Consider the following 19773-nt stretch of genomic DNA (forward strand, 5'->3'; position numbering starts at 1 on the left):
GGTTTCTGCGGATTCTAATTAGCTCTCCCACAGCTATGCTTTTGATAGTGTGGGCTGGATGGCATGAATCAGCATCCAATATTGTATTGGATGCAGTCAGCTTCCTAAACGGAGCAGTGTCCACCTTCCTGGTCTCAGAATTTCCTGAAAGAATGATATCCAAAAAAATCTGTCTTATAGCTATCATGGGCAGAAGTAAATTTCAAATTGAAGTCATTGATGTTAATATATTTTTGGAAGTCTTCTATTGATTCTTTTTGACCTTCCCAAACAAATAAAAGGTCATCGACAGAGCATCCCATCCAGATGATGCGATTTTTATATTCTATTACAACATTGAAGACATCAGTACACAATATAACGAATTAGTAATTTTATTGGTTTGATAAAAATCTATTGGAATTTTTTAGAATGAGTTATTTACACATTGTAGATGCAATAATAGTAGTGAAGAGACAAATATGATATAAGTGCATTAGGGGAATTTGTTTCAACTTTTGTTTAACAAATATCTATTTTTATCGAACATCATAGGCAAATGATAGTCAAATTTTCTGTCTTTCTGTTTTTGAATAATAAGATGAATATCAGACCTAATAGATTTTGATATATATGATGTTATATGTGAAAAACAAAGGGCACTATGCAGCAATATGCGTCTCAAACTTTAAGACATTCCGCATATAACAAAGTTTTAACCCTGTCATATAAAGTTACACACCTTATTTTAATTACGTAAATTACCAGATTCCTAATTGGACTGAGTTTCTAGGAGCAGGGTATATTACTTCCTTGGGCACTGCTCACACTTGAGACCTAGAAGAAGACCTAAGAAGGTCGAAACGCGTAGTCTGCACGCATAAAGCAGCAGTGTGCCCTTTTTTATCCCCATGTGTATATTAAGGACTTCTGCAATGTGGATTATTTTAAAGATGAAAGAATAAAATGTTTTTTAAATTGCCAAGTAGGAAAGATTCGCTGGAATTTTCTGTTGTAAACGGTAGAAAAAAATGTAGATAAATGTTAAAATGAGCCTTTTAGGTCTTTTATGATCTTATCAGGAACATATTGCCCCAAATAATTCAGAAATAAAGCAGGAAAAGAAAAGAAATAAAACATTGAAAATCATCGCTTGTCCCAATCTCTGTTTGCAGCCCACATTCTTAAAAATAACATACCTGATGTGCAAAAATAATTGTGATAAAAAAGGAAAGTTACTTAAAATGTGTTTAACTAGTGCTCATTTCTAAAAAAAATTCAGAAAAACATACACATATTCGCTTGTATTTCTTGACTTTTTCCTCGTATATCAGAACATAAAAAAATTACACTACCTAAAGCGTAGTCCACCCATGTAAAAAAGGAGACACGTATGTGAATATCTTAACAAGAAAAAAATGTTGAGCTCTTATGAAAGAAACCCAAAAATATTATTGATAGAAGAAAAAAACAATAAATTGGTCTTGAACTTGTTAGTTATGTGCCCAATAGTAAAAAAAAAAAAAACATACAAGACCCAAACCCTTCGGTGTTGTATTGATTTATTCTTCTTTACAGTTTGTTAACTTTTGTTAAGGAAATCTTGGATTATAACTTATTAGATCAGTTCAAGCTAAATTTGTAAAAGGGGGAGAAGATTTAACTTAGAAAAGTTTGGAAATTTCGAATTCAAAGAGTAAAGAAATATAGACAAGAGACAAAGAGTAAAAGAACAGAGGCAAAAAAGTGACATACTTTGATTTTTGTATATTTTCCAGCCAAGCTACGTTCCAGAATATTAAATATTATTATATACTACTAATATTATATTATATATTATATACTACTCTCTAAATTGCTTTGGCCTCATTCTTCCAAGAATCCCTAAAAAAAAAAACAATTAGAAAAACAATTTCAGAAGTAGAAAACACACAACGGCCGGATTCAGGATGAGTTTGTGAACACTTTTGCTGCCACTGTGCAGACGGTTTCAACGTTCAATAATCCACTGTCCAAGGTTACATACTGGATGACGAGATCACAGATGGGTTTTGTTGCACATCCCCGAATGGCTGTTGAAGACGAGGTGCTTCCTACACAAACCAATGCGATAAAAGGTTTTACACACATAGCATCGTGAATGGCTATTTTTAATATTTGCCTGATTTACAATTTTTCAAATTTAGTTTATGTAATGTATATTTTGCAATTTATATTTTTTATATTTTATCCGACACTCCGACTTAAATTTTACAGTCTCAAAGTAGAATATAATTTTTTCCAGTGGTCTCACTACTGAGAGAACTCAACGTCAATAAGCAGAATGAAAATGACACGTCAATGCCTCTTACAGGTATTGCAATAGTTAAGGGAGAAAGAAGAGCATACCCTAGTAAAGAGGTGGTCCACTAAATTAACATTGATGACCTAGCCTTAGGATAGGTCATCAATGTCTGATCGGCGGAAGTGCGACACCGGGCTTCATGCCCATCAGCTGTTCTCGGTGCAAGTGTTGGCTGGAAGTGATCAGTTACGGAACAGCTCCATCTACTGATAGTGACCACGGCTGGGTACTGCACATCCAATCCCCTTTGAATTTGAAGACAGGGCTCCTGGTCACTTTCAGTAGATGGTGCAGTTCCATAACTGACCACTTCCGGCCGCACCTAGAACAACTGATCAATGGGGGAACTTGGTGTCGCACCCCCACCGATCAGACATTGATGACCTATCCTAAGGATAGGCCATCAATGTAGAAGGAGTGGACAACCTCGTTACCTCTGTATATGAAAGGGCGCATAACACAGATTGTATATACAGTATCATCACAACAAAAACAAATTAAAAATAAATGCTACAAATGTAATTATTGAGTTTTTTCTAAATGGGGACAGAAAATCACTTTCCTGGTCTATAGTGGGCAAATTGGAGAATTATTTTGCCCTCACTAGTTTAGTGATGATAAAATATGATAGGACCCCCCACTCCTTTTCTTTGGTTTCCTATAAAGTGAATTTAAAAAAAATAAGTTTTAGTACCTGATATCGTTGTTGATTGGATAAGACACATATTCTCATCTCCGGTGCATTGTACTGTGTAACACCAGGTGGAGTCAGCGGATGTGCAGAATCGGCAAACCAGTCCATTGGGGTTGGTGCTTTTTGTTGGCACTAAAGAGATAAAAGGGAAAAGTTAAATAGAAGACTTATTTTTCCATTAAATCTATACCATCATGTTTTTCATGTATATACTCATGAAGAATTTTTGACCTCCTTCCAAAAGTTGTCCTTTTACTATACATAGCTATATCCTTTCTTGTCTTTACTTCTGGCTCAACATGTGTGGCACAAGATGACCAGCTTAATAAAAAGCATGATTTTGTGATACTCTGCCATGAGATGTCCATGCTATGTGTGTCTATATACGGCCAATCAATGGACGCTACGTGGATTGCAGCATGTCAAGAGTTTTGCTAACATGTTGCAGAATTGCATTGATTTTGTTTTGTTTTTTAAAGAAATAGAATCCTTAACTTAACTGAAGAAAAGGTAAGAGTGAACACATCTGTGGGAACATTACAAGTCGGGCATGCCCAATGAACGTCGAGCTTCCATGAAATGCACAGATTGGTCAGATGTCATAGTGACATCTACTCATTACAACAGAGCGATGCCTTGGTATGACCTATTCATATCTTATCAGAGAACGTAAAATTGTATTGTTCAAGGTAAGATCCCATTTGCAACCAAACTATATTTAGAACAATAAGATCATGGGGAAAAGATCAGTTTTTTGGGAGGCAGTCTGAATCATGTATTGTGCGTGTGCACCTTTCACATCTACCTCTCTGGCCCAGATGTCACCTCTCTGCTGTCCAGAATCCCGGAGTGTCTATCAGCCATATCCTCCTTCTTCAACTTTCGCTTCCTAAAACTCAATGTAGACAAAACCAAACTCATCATCTTTCCCCATCTCGCGTATCCCCACTACCTGATCTATCTATTATGGTAAACGGCACACACTCTCTCCCACACCTGAAATCCGCTGCCTCGGGGTAACTCTCTACTCTGCCCTGTCCTTCAAACCGCACGTCCAAACTCTTGCCACCTCCTGTCGCCTCCAACTCAAAAATATTGCCAGAATCCATCCCTTCCTCAGCCCACAATCTACTAAAACTCTTGTGCATGCCCTCATCATCTCCTGCCTCGATTACTGCAGCACCCTCCTCTGTGGCCTCCCCGCTAATTCCCTTGCACCACTCCAGTCTGTCCTCAACTCTGCTGCTCGGCTAATCCACCTCTCTCCTCGCTACTCCCCTGCTTCTCCCCTCTGCAAATCCCTCCACTGGCTCCCAATTCCCCAATGAATCCTGTTCAAACTACTAACACTGATCTACAAAGCCATCCACAACCTGTCCCCTCCCTATATCTCTAGACTAATCTCCCGCTATCTTCCCTCACGTAATCTTTGATCCTCCTACTCTCCTCCACACTTATTCATTCCTCACACAACCGCCTCTAAGATTTCTCCTGAATATCCCCCATCCTCTGGAATTCCACGCCTCAACACGTCCGATTATCCACCACTCTTGGATCCTTCAGACGGAACCTGAAAACCCATCTCTTCAGGAAAGCCTACCGCCTGCAATAACCATTCTGCCGCCTCACCACCACCCAAGCTGCCGCCTTATCAACCACCCGAGCTGCCGCTGCGTCACCAACCACCCGAGCTGCCGCGTCACCAACCACCCTAGCTGCCGCCTCACCACCGCCAGAGCTGCCGCACCCCCGAACTTCTGTCACTTCCCAATTATCCCATAGAATGTAAGGCCGCAAAGACAGGGTCCACTCCCCTCTGTACCAGTCTGTCATTGTACATTTGTTTACTGTAAACGATATCTATAACCCTGTATGTAACCCCTTTTCACATGTACAGCACCATGGAATTAATGGTGCTATATAAATAAATAACAAAGTCAAATACTCAAGGGCATAAATCGACCAGTATAAATCATAAACCTACCCTATAAAGCCAATTTTTATTATTTATTAATAAAACCAATAGATAGGTCACAAAAAGAACCAAAGAAACACCGTGAAAAAAATCAAACAAAGCTCTGGGAAAATAGGGAGACCCCTAGTCCTGAATCTCTGCTGTCACCTTCCTAACAGCGGGGGTTGGCACCCTATGGGAGACGGATTGGCGCCCCCGCTCAACGGTGGCTGTCCCTCCTGGCCCTGAAGTCTGTCATGAGCCAAAACCCTCCCCAGATAGGGAATAAAGGGCACCTCTAGGTCTATACAATGATCACTCCTACACCGCTAAGGATAACCCTAATCCCCAAAAGTGCGTGCAATTAAAACCAAATGATGAACACAATCGGCGAATGGTGGAGACATTCTGCATATAAATTCTGCTTGATTAATATAACAGAGGTAACCGTATAAACTCAATAATCAATAGATCTGGTTAACCCTTAAAAATGACGAGTACCAAAACGTTATGTCTATTTCAGGTAGCAAAAGTTTGTTATGGTCCAAGTCAAGTCCTATTTAACCTTTAGGAACCTGAGCACAGATTAGGACATGACAAAAGATAAATATATAAATTGGTACTCATCAATGCATATCCACCCGCCACTTCCGCCTCAACGCGTTTCGCCCCTCTGGCTCATCAGGAGGCCCGATGTACTGAAAGTGCTCCGATTCAATTATGATGCTTTATAATTTATGAGGGTGGGGTGACGAGTGTCCCTGCGGTATCTACCAGCTGTATCAGGTGATGTGGATGCGGTGTCTCATAGAAATGTGATTCTGTGGCACTTTGATTTTTGTTAATTGGTACCGCAGAGCTCTCCTGTTTGTATTATCATGTTAGGGTCACTCTGTTTCTTGGGCTCAGCATGATGTCGGTGACATTTATTGTCATCTTTTTGGCCCTCCTATGCATTGATGTTCCGGTATTTTTAAAATTGTTTGTATCAATAAAGTTTGTTTTATATTTGGACGTATGACTGCTTGAGGTCCTTTTTTCCTGTTCTTATGGTTTTATTAATAAATAATAAAAATTGGCTTTTATAGGGTAGGTTTATGATTTATACTGCTATATAAATAAATAATAACAATATCCTTTCTCATCCACTGGTTAAACATGATGGACATTTGTCTACTTTTCAACCGTATTAACTATGCAACTATTTTTTTGCTTCTATCCCTTCTTCTCTCTACATTGGGTCTTCTAGAGAATGCCAGCACCAACCTAACCCCACAATGATGTGCATCGCACTCCGTTTGACTCTGTGTTGCTTAGTCGGGGGTTTTGCCTGAGAAAAACCCAGAGGTAAAAGAAGAAGAAGAGCTTTTCGAAGATCCTGGCCGGAAACAGCCATAGTGAGACAGGTGTGGCCCAAAACGAGACATATTCTATTTGGACCATATGTATCGAATCGAATGAATTTTACAAATCTGCCCAAACTGAAATTCGAGAGATCCACTCAACTCTACATTTTTTTCATTATAGCAAAAATAAAAAAAATAAAAAAATTAAAATTGTTTTCTTTCTCTAGTATAAATACATTTCTAGATCAACGACGATCAATCTCAATGATCTAGTAAATATAACTTAACAAGTGTTATAGCACATATTGATGACAACTATTGGGTCTTCCATCCATTTCAAAAGCTCTGACGAGACGATGTCAGTGGAGAGATGGGCAGAATGATCATATCCTCTGGATACGCCATAAATATATGAGATAGGAATACTCCATTAAAGGGTTATTCCCATAAAATCAAGTCCTCTCCTTTCTATAGGATAGGGCAGGGGTGGGGACCTCAGGCCCCAGGGTCATTTATGGCCCTTGATGACCTTTTATCAGGCCCTCGGGCAGATTCTCAGGGACCGCATTCTTAGGCAGGAAGATGTATTTTGATTTCCACCAGCTCATTAATTTCTTCTTGCTCTGTTAGCACACACACACAGTGTTCACTACTGAACACTGAAGGGCATGCAATCAAAGATTACGTCCTGAAACCAGTGCCAGAGTCAGGATGAACTTTATGGGTGGAGTTTGTACGGCCCCCAAATGATGGTATAAATATCCAAATGGCCCTTGGCAGAAAAACGATTCCTCACCCCTGGGATAGGGGATAATTTCCTGATCGCTGGAGGTCCAACCATTGGGATCTCTACCAATCCTCAGATTAGTACACTGCATGCTGTCAGGATTCTCTCGTTCCTTGTTAATTGACCTCAATAATGCGATTTGCATACTTCTAGCCACATTCCAACAAGACTTGACTGACCTCAAGCAATACAAGAAAGTGTAATGTATGAGGTCACTCATGTCTAGTCGGTACATTATCGTATGTATGCAAGTCGCATACTTGTGATCACTTGACTGTGCAGTGCATGCCTCGGGATTCTGATCCACCAATCCTGTGCTCTGTTGTCGGCATCTCTGTCCTCTGAGCCACAACAGGTTCTGTCGCTCTTCAGGTGCTGATTACCTTTTGCCTTTGTCCATTCCTTTTGCACAGTAGGTGTTTTTTATTTGTTATGTAGTCTATCCTATCTCATTGCAGGTGCTACAATTTAAATCTTCCCCTTGCTGGTCTTCTCTGCTGGTGATAGTCTTTAGGGGAGTACTAGAGTCAGTGGATGATTTCCTTTTGGGCAGGGATGATTTCCTTTTGGGCAGCACGGTGGCGCAGTGGATAGCACAGCAGCCTTGCAGCGCTGGAGTCCTGGGTTCAAGCCCCACTAAGGACAACATCTGCAAAGAGTTTGTATGTTCTCTCCGTGTTTGCGTGGGTTTCCTCCGGGTACTCCGGTTTCCTCCCACATTCCAAAGACATACTGATAGGGAATTTAGATTGTGAGCCCCAACGGGGACAGTGACGATAATGTGTGTGCAACCTGTAAAGCGCTGCGGAATATGTTAGCGCTATATAAACATAAAGATTATTTTGCAAATTAGGGCTTCAAATAGAAAAAATCAGAACTTGCTGACTTACATGCTGGAAGATAAGGAGTACAGTTATCAGTGCCGCAACATGAAACGGCCATCCTTAATTGTTGCTGTGATGTGCTTATACTGCCCCCAATGCCACATTGAGTATCTGGTGAGCAAAATCTTAGCAACATTTCGGTTCTCACTCCACCTATAGGAAAACATAGCAAAGATTATTGTTTTTTAAAATTTTAAAAAATAATATAAACCATACAGGTGAATTGATCTATTGTTCAGAATGGTGTCTTTGAATAGTAATTGTATATTTTCAGAATAAGCTGTCCAGTGCATGTACACACAATTTTCATCCATTATAGGACTTGTTTCCGGTGTTTTCACCTGTTTCCCCATCCATGCTCCATCTCTTAATTTGCAATTGACTCTGAGACTGGCTACTATGGTGTCTCCCATACACAGTACAGTGGTACACAGTACACAAACCTACTCTTCATTATATAGTTAGTACACAGGCTGAAGCATCAGCATGGAAGACTTTATACAGCAGTACTAAGCAGTGCAGCTGTACATCCAGCACTAGAGTGAATTAAAAGACTTATTAGAAAGCTCAGGACAATCTTTCTGCTACTCCTTCTCATCACCATAGAGTATAATACACAGAGGTTTACAAAGAAATGATAAAGACCCATTGTTCTAACTTGCCTCTCCCCACCTCCATTCCCACACCTCAAGAAAAACAAACAAAAAAATGGTGGAATAAGAGGAGTTACAGCACATATGTGTGGTGACAGAAAGTTTAAATGGTATACCTGCCAACTTTTAAAGTCAGGGAGAAGGACATGTTTTGCAGAACATTCACAGAACGATACCCCTTAAATTTTTAACATAGAATAGGATGCCCCCAAAATTACCCCTATAAACGGTATGAAATCCTCACAGTGAATTCCCATGCATAGTTTTTTTCTATAGTATCCCCCAACTTCACAGTGTCCCCCCAACACAATATTACTCCCCAGCAGTAACACTCCCACACAGTATGGTGTCCCAAATCACCCTCTACAGTAGGATTCCACCACAGTTGCCCCTACCACTATGATGTCCCCAGTCATTCACAACAGTATGATGTACCCACATCACCCACAAATCTTCCCCACAATATGAAGCTACAACCTTTCCCCCACACTGCAAAAATAGCCCCATAGTGTGATGCCCCTACACAATATCATGCCACAACAGTATGAACCCTCAATATCACACAGAGAATGATTCCACTACAGCTCCTCCAACAATACCCCCGCACAGTATTATGCACACACAGTTCCCCTACACAGTATGATGCCCCAACAACTCCCACACAGTGCTATGAACCCACAACCCCCCAATAATATGATGCTCTCCACACCTGACTTTCCAGGTCAGTTCAAAAATGCTAATTCCAATCTGATATGTTTTTAGTTATTATTCTTTTGGCTGCTTAACATAGAACGCAACTCTATTTTTTTAACATAAGGGGAGCAAAGCCGAGCTGACAGCGCTGTGAGAGGAGAGCTGCAATGGGTCTTTATAATGGCACATGCTTTGCTCTGCTAATCTGCACTGTACTCACCAGAAGCTAGAACTGTTTGACCTGGTTAGACATGGGTCTTATCATATGACACAGGGAAAGTTGAATCTGACCATCCCTAGGAGTGTTTATTTTTTTCCTGCAGGACACTTCCTGCAGGGGTACTGAAAAAAGGTCCAGATTCCAGATCCAATTAGAGATAAAATTGTTAATTCATTGTTAATCCATTAAAAAGATATACACGTTTGAAAAATAAAAAAATAAGGTGGAAACCTTTGTGAAACCTACGCTTCTTAAACGCCAAACATTACTAATCCTGGTATGTTCATATGACATTTTGATTGTCATTTATTACATGTTTTGGATGAGTTGTGTTGACCAAAATTGCAATTCTGGTGTTTCAAACTATTTTTGTTATAGTGTTTGCTATATGTTTTATATTTTTTTTAATCATTTTTTGAAAGTTTGGATTTTTACTTTTACAGTTGATTTGAATGATTATTTTTCATTCTTTTGAAACTTTTGTTTTTTAGCTTTATTCTTTATATTCCAATCCCCTTAGGGAATAGGCTCTGACCTCTGCTGTTAGAGATGCATGTATAACTCAGCTGGAATCTGCCCAGTTTTGACCCTCACATAGTGGAGGAATTTTTTTTTTTACCTTATACTTTTTTTTTTTGTTCCCTTTATTTATTATTTTTAGTGATGAGAGGACTTAAGATTCTGATTTGTGGCATGCTTGCCAATACGGTGTTTGTTAACCACTTCTCGCCATTGCACAACCCGTTCACGTCTTTATAGACGTTTGACTGGAGATGATGATCCTCAGGTGAAACCTGCTTAGCAACATCCCCGCTAATGGAGCTGTAGCAGGGGGATTTGAGTGCTTGCAAAGCTTATTTAACTCTTTACTTGCCATAAACGAAGTGATCACAGCAAGTCTAGATTTAGACAGAAGGAGATCTTTTATAGCAAAAAAGATGTATCAAGTCTAGACACTTCCAAACAATCTCTAGTAATCAATAAGTATAAATAGCCAAGAGAGTCCTTTACAAAATGAATTAAAACATAACTTTTACTACTACTATGATAAAAACATATTATGGACAATATACACGGTAAAGTGCAAAACAGTGCAAACAGTGCATGACAGTGCTAAATAAAAAAATGGTTTTGTCTCACCAAATAGTTGTTGGTTACTGGCAGGAGTCCATCAATACTTGAGGGGGAGGGGAAGAGAGAGTAATCGCTGTACTACCCCAGTCGTGCCCCTGTATTGCTCCTGCCCTGACAAGGGCGGTACCCAAGTCAGGCTAAATAGTTGTACCCACCACACAAAGGAATTAAACTTCCCTACGCGTTTCTTCTCACTTCAGTGAGATTCATCAGGGGAACATATATAATTGTGGGATATTCTATTCAAAAGAAATGTCCCTCCATCCGGAGGTGACTATTATGTGTCCGATGCATACGGTTCTCGGCATGGACTAATGGTAGGGTGAGAAACCGGACGGACAAGTACCCCCTTAAATAGTTTCCTCCTATAAAGATAGTTATATAACATCCTACCTCCATTTCAATAGAGCCAGCGTGGCATTCAATGGCGTGGTGTCGCCATTACTATGTATGTGTGTTTCCGGTCCCCGAGGTGTTATGTCAATCATACCTACGTTCTCCGGCGCAGTGTGTGCACTCAGAAAATCAATCCGCTGTCACTTCCGGTTTGCGTTCCCCCGGACCTCTGCTTAATGCGCACGCGCCATTCAAAATAAAGAAAGGAGTTATATCCATCATACCTACGTTCTGCGGCGCAGTATGTGCACTCGGGAAATCAATCCGCTATCACTTCCGGTTTACCCGGACCTTTACTCAATGCGCACGCGCCGTTCAAATAAAGAAAGGAGAAAGATTTCCCGTATGATGGAGTCCCGGTCACCTTGGTAACACGTATATACTAGCGGTTAGGGCTATTACGCCCGCATTTATTAGTAAACTGATTATCAATCATGTCTAGAAGCATATCGTATGGACCTCTAAGCGTGTCCCTATTATTAGAGGTCGTTCTTTTCTTTTTGGTATGAGATATCTACGTGCCTTATCCGTCTATAAAGAGGAGGGAATAAGCTTCTGATGTTATTGAACTGCACACATAGGTTACATGGAAAAAATACCTAGTATAAATATGAGGACCCATATATTGTTATATCAGTATTTATTATTACCATATCCAGATAGCATGTTCTTATTATTTATGATAAAATGATATAATCGATAGTACTAAAGCTCCACTATTCCTAACAAAAAATTGTATACCAGAATTCATATAAAAGCCATTTAGGCTAAAAATGAAATGTTGCAGATAATCAGGATTAAAGGCATGATATTACTCTACTATATGGGATCAGAATTTGTAAAAAATCTCTATTAAAGGGATGTAGAATAGACGGATAAGGCACGCAGATATCTCATACCAAAAAGAAAAGAACGACCTCTAATAATAGGGACACGCTTAGAGGTCCATACGATATGCTTCTAGACATGATTGATAATCAGTTTACTAATAAATGCGGGCGTAATAGCCCTAACCGCTAGTATATACGTGTTACCAAGGTGACCGGGACTCCATCATACGGGAAATCTTTCTCCTTTCTTTATTTGAACGGCGCGTGCGCATTGAGTAAAGGTCCGGGTAAACCGGAAGTGATAGCGGATTGATTTCCCGAGTGCACATACTGCGCTGCAGAACGTAGGTATGATGGATATAACTCCTTTCTTTATTTTGAATGGCGCGTGCGCATTAAGCAGAGGTCCGGGGGAACGCAAACCGGAAGTGACAGCGGATTGATTTTCTGAGTGCACACACTGCGCCGGAGAACGTAGGTATGATTGACATAACACCTCGGGGACCGGAAACACACATACATAGTAATGGCGACACCACGCCATTGAATGCCACGCTGGCTCTATTGAAATGGAGGTAGGATGTTATATAACTATCTTTATAGGAGGAAACTATTTAAGGGGGTACTTGTCCGTCCGGTTTCTCACCCTACCATTAGTCCATGCCGAGAACCGTATGCATCGGACACATAATAGTCACCTCCGGATGGAGGGACATTTCTTTTGAATAGAATATCCCACAATTATATATGTTCCCCTGATGAATCTCACTGAAGTGAGAAGAAACGTGTAGGGAAGTTTAATTCCTTTGTGTGGTGGGTACAACTATTTAGCCTGACTTGGGTACCGCCCTTGTCAGGGCAGGAGCAATACAGGGGCACGACTGGGGTAGTACAGCGATTACTCTCTCTTCCCCTCCCCCTCAAGTATTAATGGACTCCTGCCAGTAACCAACAACTATTTGGTGAGACAAAACCATTTTTTTATTTAGCACTGTCATGCACTGTTTGCACTGTTTTGCACTTTACCGTGTATATTGTCCATAATATGTTTTTATCATAGTAGTAGTAAAAGTTATGTTTTAATTCATTTTGTAAAGGACTCTCTTGGCTATTTATACTTATTGATTACTAGAGATTGTTTGGAAGTGTCTAGACTTGATACATCTTTTTTGCTATAATTGTTTACATTCCTCTGTTATGGCCGGGTTCTTATCGGCAGGACCTGACACTAACCTTTGGCTTACTGAGGCCAAAGAGATTTTCTCTGAAAAAGCCTTTTCTCAGAAGAAATATACTCCCACATATGCAGCAGCTTTTAAAGATTTTAATAAACTATATAAGGAACACACGAGCTCGTGGTGGGAAATCCAGAGCTTAGATACATATATCAAAAACAACATAGTACCCAGGGGACTACGCATTACCCTATTGCCAGCACCTCGGTGTCGAAACCCAAAGCTATTGAGCCGTTGGGAGAAAGAGGCGACTAATAGCTCTTTGAGGTTTATGAATCTCTTAGTTACGGAAGAGAAAAATAACTTTGAAAAATTAAATATTAGACTGAAGGAACAGATTGAGATAGTAACTAAATTTAAAGGAGAAAGTGACTTCAGTATTAAGGAAACTCAATTACAAAATTCAATTGAAAAATTTCAATACAAATTGAAAGAAAGGAAACACAAACAGTATTTGAGGGATCTCCAGGACTTTAAGGAAAATAAAATCTATCAGGTCCTGGGAGATCGTTTGGAAAGGGTGGAAAGAGAAACAGACCTTTCCTCTACAGACACCGATTTTTCAGATACAGAAACAAGGCAGAGGCAAATACGTGGTCGCCAAAGGGGTTGAAATAGAGGCTACTCCAGGGGAGGGACTTTCCATTCCTACACTAGGCCTGGTTTTTTAGACAACACATACTCCCTGAGGAGCAGAAATCCGTTCAACAAGGATTAGAACTACAAGTAGTTAATCTCTCTGATAAAATAATTAGTGAGCCAGAGATGACTGTATTGAGTAAGGGGCTATCGTTCATCCCCACCACCGACTTTTCCTCCTTTGACTGCATCAAGGATATCAATTTATTCGTCAGGAAATTAAGATGGCACAAGCACTTTAAACAACAGAATAGGAAGACTGTTATGGTTCCCAATGGCAGGGGAACATCAGAAACATAGAAAAACGGACAAGCTCTCGGGTGATGGAAACTAGAGCTGACCGCGATGCTAAACCTATACACACAACTAATAGTAGCCAGGGAACGTGCCTACGTTTTCGCTAGACGTCTCGCACCAGCCGGAGGACTAACTACCCCTAATAGATGAAACACAGTCCTGGCTTGCCTCCAGAGGAAAATTCCCCACAGGAGATAGTAGCCCCTCACATATAATAACGGTGAGTTAAGGTGAAAAGACAAACGTAGTATGAAAACAGATTTAGCACAGCGAGGCCCACTAACTAGATAGCAGAAGGATACAATAGTGGACTTCGCAGTCAGCTACAAAACCCTATCAAAAACCATCCTGAAATTACCTTAAACTCATGTGCCAACTCATGGCACCGGAGTGGCAATTTCAGCCCACAAGAGCTTCCAGCTGCAGAGAATCACATAACTGCAAACTGGACAAAACATACAAAAATAGACTAAGGACAGAAATGTCCAACTTAGCTGGTCAGCAGACTGGGAGCAGGTACATGCAACAGAAAGACTCTGGTTACATTGATGGCCGGCATTGGAATGACTGAGGAACAAGGCTAAATAGGAAACTCCCACATCCTGATAGAAACAGATGAAAAGCTCACAAGACACCAGTACCACAAGCGACCACTGGGGGAGCCAAATAACCGAATCACAACAGAAGACATGTGCGGGCCTTGATATTCCAGTTGATATGTTCCATGAAGTACAGCTTTTGGCCGATTTGGATCAATCTCCATCGTCTGTAACTGGTCAGGGTCCGTTTACATCACTGAAAAGAACCAGTACTAAGATGCCACCACCGAGTGGTGATATCTCCGCGATAGATGTGTTCCTTAATCTGACTACTAACGAGATTAAACAAAAAGAGGAGGTGCATACCAGATATAACCTGACAAAGGAACAAATGGAAGCACTCCATACTTTAGAAAGGGACACATCTATAGTGGTGAAGCCCTCCGATAAGGGGGGGTAACATTGTTATAATGAATACTGACAAGTACAAGGATATGTGCTTATCACTGTTAAGTGATTTAACAACATATGCCAGAGTTCCAAATAATCCAATTGAGAGAACTAGGAACGAGTTGAAAAATATCCTTGATGAGGCCAGGTTTAACCAACTGATTAGCCAGGCAGAATTTGATTTCCTTTTTCCCAAACATCCTGTGGCGGCCACTTTTTATGCACTCCCAAAGTTGCATAAAGGGGTTTCCCCCCTTAAAGGTAGACCTATTGTGTCCGGTATAGGGAGTATAAGCCATAATGTAGGCACATACCTTGACGAGATACTTAGACCTTTTGTGAGTTCTCTACCATCATACGTGAGAGATACGGCTGACCTATTGTGTAAACTTGATAACATTAATGTGGAACCGGGCGTATTCCTGGCCAGTATTGACATTGAGGCACTGTATTCCTCGATTCCACACAGTTTTGGTATAAAGGGTGTTGAATATTTTCTGGCCACAAGAGGTCTTCAGTGCGTCCCTCACAATAGACTGGTCACTTCCCTTCTTGATTTTGTTTTGCATCAGAATTACTTTTGCTTTGATGGTAAAGTCCTCCACCAGCTCAGGGGAACCGCCATGGGTAATCCATGTGCGCCAAGTTATGCTAATCTGTTCCTGGGCTGGTGGGAGGACACCATCGTTTTCTCCGAGAAGTCTATGAACCTGACTAGTAAAGTGGATCTTTGGGTCAGGTTCATAGATGATGTCTTCATCTTATGGCGGGGTACCGTGATTGAATTTGAAGAACTTATTGACCTTTTGAACCATAATGAGATGGGCCTGAGGTTTACGTACGAAATTGACTCAAAAAGACTGGCCTTTCTAGATGTCCTGATCATGAAATCAGAAAGTGGGGATACCCTAGAGACCACTATCTTTCGTAAACCGACCTCCACAAACTCTTTATTAAAGTGGGACAGTCACCACCCTCATTCTTTGAAAAAAGGTATACCCAAGGGCCAGTACCTTAGGCTGAAAAGAAATTGCTCAAATGAAAAAATTTTTAAAATCAAGGCGGATGATTTACGCCAAAGGTTTCGTATCAAAGGTTACCCCGACCACGTACTCAGAGAAGCGTTTAGGCATGCCAATAATCAAGATAGGAGAGGACTCCTGGTCCCCAGAAAAAGAACTGAGAACCCGTTAGGGAAGGCTCGACTCATCTGTACCTTTGATAACGGTGCTCATATGGTCAGAGAGGTAATCCAGAAATACTGGGGTATCCTCCAGATGGATGAGGACATAAAAGATGTCGTAGGCGAAAGACCAGAGATCACCTATAAAAAGAGCCGGACGATAGGAAATCGATTGGTACATAGCCATTTCGTCACACCTATAGCTAGAGGAACTTGGTTGCCAGTGAGAACCAAGGGATGTTATCGTTGTGGGGAATGCATTGCCTGTGAACATATTTTGGTAGGTAAGAACTTTGAAAACGCCGGTGAGTCTTTTGAGATCAGAGACTTCATCAATTGTAAAACTAAGTGCGTAATTTATCGCATTATTTGCAGATGTGGCAAGACCTATGTGGGTAAGACCATAAGAGAGTTCAGGAGGAGGATAGGTGAACATCTGGGCGACATCCGCAATAAAAGGGAAACAACTGTGGCAAGACACGTCAATGGTTCACATACTGGGGATGTAAAGGCCATACAGTTTATGGGCATTGAGAAAGTGACGCCACCAAGAAGGGGTGGAGATTATGATAGGATGTTGCTCCAAAGAGAATCAAGGTGGATTTTTCGTCTCAATACGTGTCATCCATATGGTTTAAATGAGCAACTGAGTTTTAGCTGCTTTCTTTGAACTTAACAGCATACCTGATGAGCTCTGATGAAATTTTGGCTGTACTGCTGCATATCTATAGGTTGGTGTTTAGGAACTAGTGCTTTAGGAATATTGAGCTTATGAAACGGATTTTATATCGTCTACTAGGACGGAATCAGTAGGATATTAGCCATTGCTATATTTTACATATCCATGTCTCTGACCCTAACATATGTGGCATAAACTGAGACTTGTGTGTTGTTTATGGACATTCGTTTTCAGGACTGTTTCCCTTCTTTCCATCCATATAGTTTTCCTCTAGTATATTGAATATCTATTCTGCATCCCTTTAATAGAGATTTTTTACAAATTCTGATCCCATATAGTAGAGTAATATCATGCCTTTAATCCTGATTATCTGCAACATTTCATTTTTAGCCTAAATGGCTTTTATATGAATTCTGGTATACAATTTTTTGTTAGGAATAGTGGAGCTTTAGTACTATCGATTATATCATTTTATCATAAATAATAAGAACATGCTATCTGGATATGGTAATAATAAATACTGATATAACAATATATGGGTCCTCATATTTATACTAGGTATTTTTTCCATGTAACCTATGTGTGCAGTTCAATAACATCAGAAGCTTATTCCCTCCTCTTTATAGACGGATAAGGCACGCAGATATCTCATACCAAAAAGAAAAGAACGACCTCTAAGGGACACGCTTTGAGGTCCATACGATATGCTTCTAGACATGATTGATAATCAGTTTACTTATAAATGCGGGCGTAATAGCCCTAACCGCAAGTATATACGTGTTACCAAGGTGACCGGGACTCCATCATACGGGAAATCTTTCTCCTTTCTTTATTTGAACGGCGCGTGCGCATTGAATAAAGGTCCGGGTAAACCGGAAGTGATAGCGGATTGATTTCCCGAGTGCACATACTGCGCCGCAGAACGTAGGTATGATGGATATAACTCCTTTCTTTATTTTGAATGGCGCGTGCGCATTAAGCAGAGGTCCGGGGGAACGCAAACCGGAAGTGACAGCGGATTGATTTTCTGAGTGCACACACTGCGCCGGAGAACGTAGGTATGATTGACATAACACCTCGGGGACCGGAAACACACATACATAGTAATGGCGACACCACGCCATTGAATGCCACGCTGGCTCTATTGAAATGGAGGTAGGATGTTATATAACTATCTTTATAGGAGGAAACTATTTAAGGGGGTACTTGTCCGTCCGGTTTCTCACCCTACCATTAGTCCATGCCGAGAACCGTATGCATCGGACACATAATAGTCACCTCCGGATGGAGGGACATTTCTTTTGAATAGAATATCCCACAATTATATATGTTCCCCTGATGAATCTCACTGAAGTGAGAAGAAACGCGTAGGGAAGTTTAATTCCTTTGTGTGGTGGGTACAACTATTTAGCCTGACTTGGGTACCGCCCTTGTCAGGGCAGGAGCAATACAGGGGCACGACTGGGGTAGTACAGCGATTACTCTCTCTTCCCCTCCCCCTCAAGTATTAATGAGACAAAACCATTTTTTTATTTAGCACTGTCATGCACTGTTTGCACTGTTTTGCACTTTACCGTGTATATTGTCCATAATATGTTTTTTATCATAGTAGTAGTAAAAGTTATGTTTTAATTCATTTTGTAAAGGACTCTCTTGGCTATTTATACTTAGAAGGAGATCTTTCCCTCTTAAGGTACCTTCACACTAAACGATATCGCTAGCGATCCGTGACGTTGCAGCGTCCTGGATAGTGATATCGTTTAGTTTGACACGCAGCAGCGATCAGGATCCTGCTGTGATATCGCTGGTCGTTGAATAAAGTTCAGAACTTTATTTGGTCGTCAGACCGGCGTTTATCGTCAGGTTTGACACCAAAAGCAACGATACCAGCGATGTTTTACGCTGGTAACCAGGGTAAATATCGGGTTACTAAGCGCAGGGCCGCGCTTAGTAACCCGATGTTTACCCTGGTTACCAGCGTAAAAGTAAAAAAAACAAACAGTACATACTCACCTGCGCGTCCCCTGCCGTCCGCTTCCTGCTCTGACTGAGCGCCGGCCCTAAAGTGAAAGTAAAAGAACAGCGGTGACGTCACCGCTCTGCTGTTAGGGCCGGCGCTCACACAGTGCAGGGAAGCGGATGCCGGGGGACGCACAGGTGAGTATGTACTGTTTGTTTTTTTTACTTTTACGATGGTAACCAGGGTAAACATCGGGTTACTAAGCGCGGCCCTGCGCTTAGCAACCCGATGTTTACCCTGGTTACCCGGGGACCTCGGCATCGTTGGTCGCTGGAGAGCGGTCTGTGTGACAGCTCTCCAGCGACTAAACAGCGACGCTGCAGCGATCGGCATCGTTGTCGCTATCGCTGCAGCGTCGCTTAATGTGAAGGTACCTTTAGAACACCATCAGCTCCCCGCAGGGGTCCGATGATAGCTAGAGCTACTGGAGAACTGGAAAACCTTCGAGTCTGCAGTAGCTCAAAATCTAATGGACCTTGGCTAGTGCGTATGTTCTCCATCTGAGAAAATCATTCCAAATAGGCTAATCACACTCTGATCAGAATTTGATCAGAGTGTAATCTGAGATTTTCTATGATGTGGAGAACAAAAAAAAAAATATATCCCTCTTCTCCATTCAGTGTTTCAATGAAAATCGAACAGCATTTGGACGTTAGTCGACTACAGTTCAATTTTTTCCACGGACCCATCGATATGAATGGGTGAGTGCCATCCAATTATCGAAGGCAATTCATGCATGGCTTGATTTTTTGTCTTCGGACTGACTCTGTTCGAAGAAGAAATATTGGACGCGTGCGCTGCCTCATAGAATCATGTG

General features: G+C 41.0%; 1 protein-coding gene across 1 annotated transcript in view; it reads right to left on the reverse strand.

The window, feature by feature from the left end:
• Positions 1–484: 484 nt before the first annotated feature.
• LOC143770500 (uncharacterized) overlaps positions 485–19773 on the reverse strand; it is a 96609-nt gene continuing 77320 nt past the window's right edge. Inside the window, exons 4-6 of the mRNA XM_077260172.1 lie at positions 7995–8141; positions 3018–3149; positions 485–2072 (exon numbers count right to left, since the gene is read on the reverse strand). Of these exons, the coding sequence (XP_077116287.1) occupies positions 1924–2072; positions 3018–3149; positions 7995–8141 (428 nt within the window). The 3' untranslated portion in view covers positions 485–1923. The remainder of the gene's footprint in view (positions 2073–3017; positions 3150–7994; positions 8142–19773) is intronic.

Source organism: Ranitomeya variabilis, chromosome 4 (assembly GCF_051348905.1).
Source record: "Ranitomeya variabilis isolate aRanVar5 chromosome 4, aRanVar5.hap1, whole genome shotgun sequence".
NCBI lineage: Eukaryota > Metazoa > Chordata > Amphibia > Anura > Dendrobatidae > Ranitomeya > Ranitomeya variabilis.